Consider the following 11,163-nt stretch of genomic DNA (forward strand, 5'->3'; position numbering starts at 1 on the left):
CATAATGCACAATTGGTAGCTTTATGAAAAACGAACTGGTGACATGCCTTGTGTAACCATATTGTAATATGGAACAAGCCATCTTTTGTTAAAAATTTGAAGTAAGACGCTAGTAATAATTCATGATCCATGTTTGTGTGTGTTTGTATGTATAATTTACAGGCTGAAGCAGTGCTGGCTGTCAGTCATGGGCGTTCTCACTCTCTCTACAAACATCTTAAGTTCTCGTATGACCACTGCAAGCGTGAAGTGGAAAATCCAGGAAAGGGAAAGGGCATCACACTGAAGTTACAATAGCAGTGAGCACACTCAGATGGGATTATCTCTGCACACTTTTCAAATAAAAAGGGTGCCAACGTTCTTTATATGTCTTAACTGTAGAACAAAATAAACAGATTTATTTGCTCCAGTGGTTGCAGAATTCAATTGAGTGCACCTATTGTTTTGACGCATTGTCTTCGAATGTGTAAGATGTAACTTTAGAAGACAAGGTTGTTTGTACTAAAAGTGCTGAGAAGTAGACTCGTATGAAAACCTACTACAAAAATCAAACTCTCCAGTTTTTCCTGCTTACGGGTTTAAAGGGACTCTTAAAACAGAAACAATGATTCACAAACTGCAGTCTGAGAACTCTGATTGATCACATTGTCACATTGTCATAACTTCATTATTAGCAGAGAAAATCAAGGTTTAAGTTTCATCTTTAAATATCGCTCTGAAATCTCTGCGTGTAACATCAAAAATTTCAATATATCTTTTTCGTATTTGCACGACATTGGCACAATGAAATCTTCTGAAACTTCATATGCTAGGTCTATAGCCCCCAAAAATCAAAACTTATTTCAATTTTATCGATTATAAGCTACGTGGGACCCAGTAGATGCCTTCAAAATCAAAGACACCATGGGGTTTTTTTTTTGCACATTTTCTCACTTGCTAAGTGTCATATCACTGTACGTGTAGTGTTTTCGAGATTGTGAAGTTGTACTTCGGCCCCGCCACACTGGTCTAGTGGCTAAGGTACTCGGCTGCAGACTCACAGGTCGCGACATCGAATCCCGGCTGTGGCGGCTGCATTTCCGATGGAGGCAGAAATGTTGTAGGCGCGTGTACTCAGATTTGGGCGCACGTTAAAGAACCCCAGGTGGTCGAAGTTTCTGGAGCCCTTCACTACGGCGTCTCTCATAATCATGTAGTGGTTTTGGGACGTTAAACTCCACAAATCAATCAATCAAGTTGTACTTCACTGTGATGTAAAAAATTGTGTTCTTTAGTGTCCCTTTTAAGGGACTCTGAAACGGTTTTGATGATTTTGTAGAAACACATTGTGCCGGCAAACTAAGTCCTAAGGGTCATTTTCAGACCGCTTTGAGCCCTTTGCATGAGCTGTGTAATGAATTACAACGCTTTAAAGGTGTGAATAACTGCAGGTCGCTGCAACTCAGCCAAACACGTTTTCAACCTCCCATTCACACAATGACATGCTTTGGTAACACAACGTCACCCAGGCTGCTGATCTGACTCGCTGTGGGATGTGTGGGCAAGATAGGCTCACCTGTCAAAGCAAATATCAACCGCTTTGCGATCTTCATCTTTGTCGCCAGACGGCATGCGTACAGCTGAACGTGCTGTATGATGGCCTCCGAGATTGCGTGCAACCTGTTGACCTGCAGTCTCAGACGTCTAGACTGGGTAAAGCTCAAATCGTTGAGTGCGCTCATGAGATCTCTGCGATCCTTAGCGATGCCAGCATATCTCATGTGTTGTGGAGGCATATTTGGGGTGAGAAGGATGGTATGACATAATTGTCCATAGTGGCCTGGGTACACAGTGTGTCGCTAAATTTGTGGTGCGAATGGTTTGGTGATACTATAGCCTAAACGCTGACAAAACTTCAAAAAACCGTTTCAGGGTTCCTTTAAACAAATGTGAAAGAGACGGTAGTTGCATACTCACCCTGACACCTACAGAACATAAAAAACATTTTGTAAGGTGCTATGCATAGATTTCTTGTTTTGTTTTTATGCATGTGTTATACTAGTGAAGCACTTCATTTTTGTAGCAAATTGCATTCTATCTTTTTATATATTTCTTTTATGTAGCCTTACGCATGTATGTGCAGCATATTCAATTTTACTCGTTGACTGAGTTTAGTTTCTCTGCCATATATAGGTGCGCTTAAGCTACAGTTTTGTAGCTTTTAGCCTGGGGTCCCTTGCCCCTTTTATAGGAAAAAATAAAGACAATTATTAAAGTAAAAAATTAAATCAAGCTCACACATGTATGTTTGAGCCCTGATAATTTATTTAAGATCATTGTGAGCAATTACATCTCACATGTAATTTATATATGTGACATTGAGTGTTGAAGTCGGAGTCAGACTTATATTTCCAGTTTATATTTACAGTTATGCAGTATGTAGAGTTTGTGAATAAAAACAAAGTCAAAGTCATGTATAATTCTTATACACGCAGTATAAGTGCTGCATGCCCAGCATATACATCATGAACTGGGCAGAGCACCTACACTAGCCAAAGAAAATAGTGCAGCTGACATGGAAACAGAAATCACAGAAAATGTATTGTATTGACCAGGTGTAATACACATAGTGTGCCATGGCTAGCATTGCATTACTTCAGACTTCTTCCAATGATTTAGTTCAAAATTAAGATAATCCAACTTTAGCGGGGATCAAAAGCTGTATCTTAAAAGGACCTTACGCCATATTTTTTAAAAGCCTAATAAAATGCCTTGAAGGTATTGTGCAAACTGTGTTCTTGTTCCCATGCATTCTCAACTTGCTCAGCAATGAATAAATGGGGCAGTTGCTCCATTCTTTCATCTTTATGGGGCAAGCATGCCACTGATTGCAGCATTACAAATGTGCCATGGTGAAATAAGTAAAAGTGTTTGCATTTTATCACAGGTAACAGTCTGGTGAAAAATAAAAAAAAAGTAACCTTTTTTTTTTTAAGTTTATCTCACTACGACTGTTTGTATATCACGGTGCTCTTCAAATAGTCTTTGTATTGGTTTCTAGTATTAGGTTTATAAATACCAGCTTCAGGAAGTTGAAAACCGTTTAATTTAATATACCATTTTCGTATCCACATCTATCGCACACATGCAAGACAAGATCTGGAAATTCATTAATGTCACTCATTCATCTTGGTGATGTTGAAACATTCAAAGGGGTAAAGAACCACTTTTCCAAGTATCATGAAATCTCACGTAAGCCCTCAACAGGTGAATGAAACCAAAATATAACAAAAGGGAAGGGGTGGTGGAGCGCTTCACCCCTCCTTCCCTCTTTGCCTTTATTCACCTGCAAATATCTCGAGTAGGGAAGGGGGCACTTGCCCAGGATTTTATGGTATTGATCGAATGACCTCAGTATCGTAGTTTACTGCCTCACAAATCAATTTCTGCAAAATTTGTATGATCCATCAAGAAAGAGTGCAGTTACAGGGGATTGTCGCGTGCTTTAGATGCTTTTTGTTGTTCTGTTGAGCGTGCTGTAAGCTATTCTAAAAGGATTGGCACATGAGGTCATTAGTTATGGCAGCGAAGCATCGTGAACAAGAGCACGAGTGATGATTTCAATCACTCTTTCCCTTTGTGATCACTCTTTCTCGATGTTATCAGAATACGGAGCGCGGTGGCACCCTGTGGCAAGAAGCGGTCACAAGACAATAGCGTCAGTTGCTCCGAGGAAAGAGCACAGACCTCTGAATGAAATGAGGGAATCTGAGAAAATGGTAACTTTGAGCTCATCTTGTAAGCTCTTTTTGCAGCGCTCGACTGCAAGATTTCACTCAGATGTTTGTAGCATTGTCTGATATCGGCAGGATGTGCATTTCTCACCAAGGCTAAAGGTCATTGACTGCTCAGAAGTGGGCAAACATGAGTCTACACAGCTTTGGAAACTTTGCACAATTTTAGGACTGGCTCCCAAACTTTGCCTTAAGTAACCGGTAAGGGTACAAGGAAGAAGAAGTTTCCTGATGAAAAGGTTGAGCACCCATTTCAATATAGTGAAAACTTGGGCTTGCTGATGGAACGTTAGGAAAGAAACCAGCCAACAGTCACAATGTATGTATAAAGTATTTCACTACACACAGTGCTAATCAGTGATGGTGTCTTTATATTTTTAAGTTGTGATTGTTCACTGGTTTCCTTTGCGATGAGTGCCTGCACTTCTGAGGGCAAGGTCGAGGAACAAAAAAAAACATTGGATGCCCCGCGACATTAGGTGTTGAACTCTTGCATGAAGACGAATGTGCTTCACTGCTTGACCAGTGACGCAGTTTTGATCTCTTCAATATTTCTCACATGTGATCTTTACTTTTTTTTTGGTTTACATCATATTTTCTAGCAGCAGTGGTCTGACAAGACACCATGTTTACCACATTTGGTCGCATACTCCAAGATGCATACTCTTACATGTTCTGCACTTTTCTCAAGCTCAAATAAGTGGTAGAGCAACAAGGTCTTGAATGAAACTGAGCACGGAATGACGTCTACATTTATACTTTAGGCTTAGCTGAACTAAAAAAAAGATGGCCAACTGGACATGTGTTCAGACATAGGGGAAATAGAAGGACCGTGTATTATACAGTGATAGAATGGAGGTTTGTTTCTGCGATTTGCATGTGCTTTATGTCTTTAAGTTGCGCTTGAATGTCACGAAAAAGCGCCGCATCACGCCGCCTGGTGGTTGAGCCTTGGAGCTGTGCGAAGGAATTGTGCAGAGTGCGCCTGCAGTAATGTAGCCTACTTTTTCTTAGGCACACCACAATTCGTACATAAAGGACCCGTGACACCGACTTTAGTAACTCTAGATGCTTGTGTTTGCGAGTGCCGCATGCGGGGGCACTTCTGAAGTACCAATAATTGGTAAAGAGCGTTGCCTATATTACTTTAGTTTTAAAGTAAGGTGAGTGTCAAGCACCAATGGATATGAACTTTGGTTTCACGTAGACGGAGGCCCCGCGTGACGTATGACGTAGGCGAGTATTGACATCAAAGCACATTAGCGGCGCACCCGGCGAAAACTATTGTTCGTCACCCCTCTCGATCTTTTGTCGGGCTGCACTCTAGGTGGTTTTGGCTGCTTACGTCACGAATGCCTTTCTTTTTTCTGAGGGGGACACGCTGAAAGCACTCGCATTGTTTTATTCTTCACGCCCGCGGGTCCCCCTATTTGAAAACGGCGGGTTCAGCGTCACGATCCGCGACACAGTGGGCGCGCGGCGCGCCCGCCACCTTGGAGACCACGGAGGTGTTGGAGACCATAGGTCCGTTGGATTCGCTTGCACCACGTGAACCAGTTCACGAGGTGCTGCACCTTGCCATTCGTTTCAGCGGTGCAGCATTGACAACCACTGCACCCTGCCATTCGTTTCGAAAGGCGCAGAAGAGGTGCAGCACCGGTTCACGATTTTCCTGCACCTCCTTCGCTGAGGGTGCCGGCTTGGTGCAGGCGCGCGTGCAGCTGAGCAGACGACGCAGCACTTAGACGTAGGTGGGTTAGGCCTCTACAAATGCGGTGTGTTTTGCCAAGATGTTTGCGACTCATAAATTGTCCGCATGTGCATTTCGCCATAGGTCAGTGTTTGCTGAATGGTGTAAATTAACCGAAAAGAAATAAGGCCAACACCTTGTCGGCACATCATCATTTGTTTCGGGTGTCGTGCCATGCCTGCACCGCTGAACTCACGCTGCACAATTTCTGAACTTCGCGTGCACAGCCGTGAACCGGTTCCTACCGGTGCAGGTGAATCGAACGGACCTCATGCTTCAGCGCCCGTAGTATATATATATATATATATATATATATATATATATATATATATATATATATATATATATATATAAAGAGAGAAAGAGTGTGTATGTGTGTTAAAACACGAACGATATAACGAAGTCCGTGAAATCGACTATATGCTTTGTTACATCTAAATCTTCAATTTGCTCGGAAAATGCCAGACGAATGTTTTAGTAATATGGCAGTACAAAAAATTACTTCAAATATTGTTTTAAAAATTATTTTCCTGAATCTAAGATCCGGCGACCGCTACTTAATTGATGCCACGCCAGCGAAGTACTCTTAACAGTGGCTGAATGTCACGCGTGAACCAAAAAGAAATACAGGTCCCGTGAACTTGGTAATATATGGGATAAGTCATACTTACTCCTAAAGGTAACGACCGTATGCAGTAACTCAAGGCGTAGCCAGAGAATGGCGGTCATTGAGCCCGTGCCCTCGTCCCCCCCCCCCCCCCCCTCGAAAGGTTTTTTTTTTTTTTGCATATACAGAGCACACACCTGTCTGCCCGGCCCAGCCCTCTCTCAGTTTCATTATAACTGTTGATATTCTGTTGTCAATATATCAAATTACGTGCATTACTGTACTTCTAAAAAACCGAAAAAAGGGGAGGGTGCCATAAGTTTTGACGCTTTACAACTTTCCCGTACGAACAGCTTCCCTTGAGTTAAATTTTTTCTTCGATGTTCACTTCTGTGAAACTTAAGCGGCGGCAAAGTATTTTCGACTCGACGCAGAGTCGAATTGTGTCCAATATTCTCAAAAATATTCGTTCGATGCTTTGTTGTCTGTAGCCGCAGGCTTGTTAGGATGGCTAAACACATCGTGGGGATAGTAATTGAGAACTCTTTTAGTGGAGTTACACGACTATGTGAAATGAAAAAAAAAATCAGCTTTGATATTTCGAAAAAGCGGCATTTAGCATTTGTGAAGTAATCAACTAATTCGCTGGCGAAACCGACACCGAAACGCAGATCACGGCTGCTAATATTGTGAGACGTCGAAAATGAGCGAGCGTCATTAAATCAACCATCGACGCACCTCGTTCTGTTGGTCTACGGATTGCACGAGGACGCATGGCCCGCATATTTTAACCAATGTGGAAGAACACCTTTGTAATAGTTGTCTTCTACAGTGACGTCATTTCGGTCGTCTGAAATTGTTGTGCTCATCGGTGTTCGCCGTAGAATTTGTTGAATTTCATTACGCCACAATTAGTACACAAGAGGCCGATTTTTTGAAATCTCAAAGCTGCAATGGGTGCTTCGCATGAAATACTTCAATTTAGCGCCTAACTCCACTATGAAAAGGATAATTATTTTAACCTTTGTAATTAGTCGCCAAAGTGAAGCTTTTAACAAAGTTAAGACGTCCGCCGCTACAGATAAAGCACCCGTGAAGGCATCGAATGAATATTGCATTTCCCTTATTTTTTAAAAATTTGGACGCATTTCTTAAAGCACCTTGTCAAAAAAGAAGGGGAAGGGGGTGGGGTTAGGAGCCCTTTCTTCATTGGGTAAATGGGTACGTGACAATCGATGCCAATGTGCCTGCGTCGCACAAAAGAGTAATTTGATAGTGTAATTTGATATCTTCAATGTGTATAATAGGCTGTTTATAAAGGCGCATCCAAGGTCATATAGTAGTAAAATATCAATTGTTGGGGTTTAACGTCCCGAAATCACGTTTTGATAAATGAGGGAAACTATAGTGGAGGGCTCTGCAAATTTCGACCACTTGGGGTTCTTTAACGTACACCTCGATTGATATCCATTGATAATGCGGCCATCATGGCGGGGATCGCTCGCTTGTAAGCCTGAGCACAGGGTGTATGAACATGTTTACATGCAGGCGCACAAAGCGGCACCTTGAGTAAGGACACGTTCAGAAAAGCGCTCGAGTGTAAGGGCGGTGCCTCGCCATCTCAACTCGCGCTCGTTGCGCCTTATTTCGACCTGAAATTTGCATGAAAGTTCCATGGAAAGTTTGTTTTAAAGTTCCATGGAAGTTTGTTTAATCTCTTCATTTCGCAGCATGCAAGGGACACCGTGGAGGGACTCACCGGCAATTCGCAGAGAAGCTCCAAAGGCTCGGGTCCGCGAACTATTTCCGCGATAGTGTGATGGTTGCGGTCTATGGGCGAGAAGCTCCCGAGATGACCGCTCAGATGCGGCTAAGCGCTTTGCCGAAGGGGCTCACCCGTTTTTCAGAAGGCCGCGGGAGTGGCTCCTCACGTCCGGTAGCCATAGGTGCCGACGGTCAGCGCGTCGAGCTAAGCGCAGTCTTGCGCCGCGGTGCTGCGTGTGCTGCTGGGAAGAGCACAGCGGCCCATTCTTCAGGCATTGTTCGCGTGCGTAACGTGAACCCGCGGGAAAGAGGTATACGAACATCGCATGCGGCTCTGACAGCGCGCTATGGATGACAGCTCTGGTTGCTCTTCCGGCTGCGGTAAATGAGTCACGTCTCGATCCAAAGACATAGATAGATAGATAGATAGATAGATAGATAGATAGATAGATAGATAGATAGATAGATAGATAGATAGATAGATAGATAGATAGATAGATAGATAGATAGATAGATAGATAGATAGATAGATAGATAGATAGATAGATAGATAGATAGATAGATAGATAGATAGATAGATAGATAGATAGATAGATAGATAGATAGATAGATAGATAGATAGATAGATAGATAGATAGATAGATAGATAGATAGATAGATAGATTATTGAAGAGAAGACCGGGTATACATGCGCGAAATGTGGTGTACTAGCGTTTCAGACAGGGGCGTAGCCAGGATTGGCACACCGGGCTCCCCCCTCCCCGAAATGTTAAATGTTGTTTCGCCATGGCATAGAGAGCCAATAATGACCATTTCAAGGGGCTGCCCCTCCAGGCAAAAAATACGTGCCCCCCCCCCCCGCCCCATTTCTTGCTACGCACCTGGTTTCAGATGGGGGGCCAGCATTCGTCAGAACGAACAGCACGTGGGCTGTGTTCAAGGGTGTGCAGGTTTACAAAGCAACACAGTACACCACATTATGCAGCACTTCGATTTGCGAACGACTATCAGCTCTTGGTGCGACAAACATTGAAAACAACTACAAAAAAATCACAGTGGCTTACACAAAAATCATGTCACCGGCTATAGTGTAAGCAAACACGAAAAGTGAAGCACGCATCACATCCACTAGCACTCTGCAAGTTACATCACAAAGGAAACACAATTTGTTACACAATCAGGTGAAATAAAAAAAAGAAAAAAAGTTTGGAAAGTGTTAAAATCATGGTGCAAGTATACTTTGGGTGAGCGAAGACCGCAAAGCGAGCTCTTGGCGGGGAGGGAGTGATTATGCTCTCGTTTGCGGCATGCCGATAGATGGCTCGCCGGACTGAGGACCGTGGCGGGCTGCTGGCGAATTCCGCAAAGCACATCCGGAACTTGGGCGACGGTTTTCAAATCTGATAAAACCAGGTTATCGCGCGATATCAACCACGAGACACGCATAGAGTGACGCCGCGAAAGAGGGGTGATAAGGGAGGAGGTTGACGGCGCGCCAAGGGTGTTGTGGCGACGAAAAAAGAGCGTCGCTACTTTCCTACGTCTCGGGGCTTTCCTACACAGAGAGGGGGGGGGGGGGGCGCAGCGCCTCCTCTATAGTGCCCGGGCGTACGCTCTCTTCAGGGCCTAGGGCTGTGCGCCGCCGCCGCCCATTTTTGCTGACGCTTCTCGCGCCGCCGCCGAAGTTTCAACTTGAGCGGGGAATCTAGGAACGAAATAAAGCACTTCACCTTATTTTCTGCAGCTTTCAGTCTTTCGGGAGTGGCTTTTGAGGTGTCTTGTCTGCTCTCTTGTTTCCGTGTTTGCATGCTCTGTCTAACAAGCACCCTAAAACGGCTTTCGAAGATACGCAATCAAGCGTGTTATTCCTTCTTGTAGTTTCTCGTTCTTTTGGAACGCTTCGTGACACCAGAAAGTGATTTACGTTATATTAGGGCACATACTTTCGAATGAATCATATACGAGAAATTGCAGTTGTAAAATGTTTTTACCCTGATTTGCCACTAATTCGCCCTCCCCTCCCCCGTTCTTTTTCGCGTCTCGCGTGTATATCATGTGTGATGAACTTGTGATATCACTGCATATATTGTCAGTTTCTGATTGCTCAAGTGGAAATAACAGATAGTAGCCTACAAGCTCAAAATCTTGATTGGCTCAACGCTTAGCACTCAGATTGCACACTTGCTTTAAGAAGACATAATTTTGGAAGAGAGATAGCCTGTAAAAATTGTAGTGAAGGCAGTGTAGTGGCGTGTAATGAATAACAAAATGAAAGGAAAAGGCTCCGAATTATTCGATTTCCCAACAAATTTGTTACAGCGAAGAAGACGCGGCTCTATAAAAAGACAGGCTTGCTTTTCAGCGGTTTTCGTAGATAATTTGATTGCGAGAAAATTATATAGGCACTCTCTACAGGCTTTTATCGTCGCTTTCATGGTCAGTGTAAAGAACGAATCAATAACTTTTGTCCCCCACACTATAGGCTAAACTTGCAGATGAAATCTCGTGATCGTTAGCGAAGAACACTCCTGGCGCACAGATGAAACACGTTGCCCGTCTCCGCGGCACGGACGGCCCCGCCCATGCGACAACATCACTCCGCGTGTGATGCCTGTCATTGATTGCTGCTCAACCGGAAAGTAAGCCCCGTGAATCGTTTGCAAGGCAAAATAGGATGAAGAAATACTCCGGTAGGAGGCTGTGCAGATTGACCCGCAACTGTGAACTTTGAATATAGGGGCGTGTTCGCGCGCGCTATTTAAGCAAACATCAGCGAACTGCTCGTGTACCCTTCCACGGGCTGGGATATCGCTGCACAAAGACTTCTTTTTTCCGCAAACGGCCATATTCCCATACACCAGTGTTTTGTAAGAAGAGCTGCAGCCTAAGTTTGCCATGGGGCTGTGCTCCTATCGCACGGTGTAAAATGCAAAGTCGTTGAAGGGTTTTCTGACCATATAACTATTGAAGTCGCCTCAGACTTAGCGTGTTCTCCTCAAAGACCTTAGATCAAAACTGCTTTGATCTTTGTTAAAGTTGATGACAATTCCGTACTGGGTACTTTAGCCTCATCTTTTGAGGAATTTGAATGTTTTAGCGAATTTCGCAATGTAGATGCGCTTCTTCTTAAGTTTTATAGGATTGTGCGTGAATGCCTATCGAATTGCACGTCTCAAAAATATATTAAATAAAACCCAAAATATCCACAGCGCCATAAAAATATAATTCATCTCAATCGTCCAATAAAGCGCTTACGTAAGAATCGCCCC

The 11,163-nt window shown here is 43.6% G+C and overlaps 1 protein-coding gene across 4 annotated transcripts in view; it reads left to right on the forward strand.

Annotated features, from left to right (window-relative positions):
* The window catches only part of LOC119161500 (histone-lysine N-methyltransferase SMYD3), an 84,830-nt gene extending 84,421 nt beyond the window's left edge, over positions 1-409 (forward strand). For all 4 annotated transcript variants that reach the window (XM_037414012.2, XM_037414014.2, XM_037414015.2 and 1 more), the window contains exon 13: positions 163-409. In XM_037414012.2, coding sequence (XP_037269909.1) covers positions 163-297 — 135 coding nt within the window. In that variant the 3' untranslated portion in view covers positions 298-409. The remainder of the gene's footprint in view (positions 1-162) is intronic.
* The last annotated feature ends 10,754 nt before the right edge of the window (positions 410-11,163 follow it).

Source organism: Rhipicephalus microplus, chromosome X (genome assembly GCF_043290135.1).
Source record: "Rhipicephalus microplus isolate Deutch F79 chromosome X, USDA_Rmic, whole genome shotgun sequence".
Classification (NCBI taxonomy): Eukaryota; Metazoa; Arthropoda; class Arachnida; order Ixodida; family Ixodidae; genus Rhipicephalus; species Rhipicephalus microplus.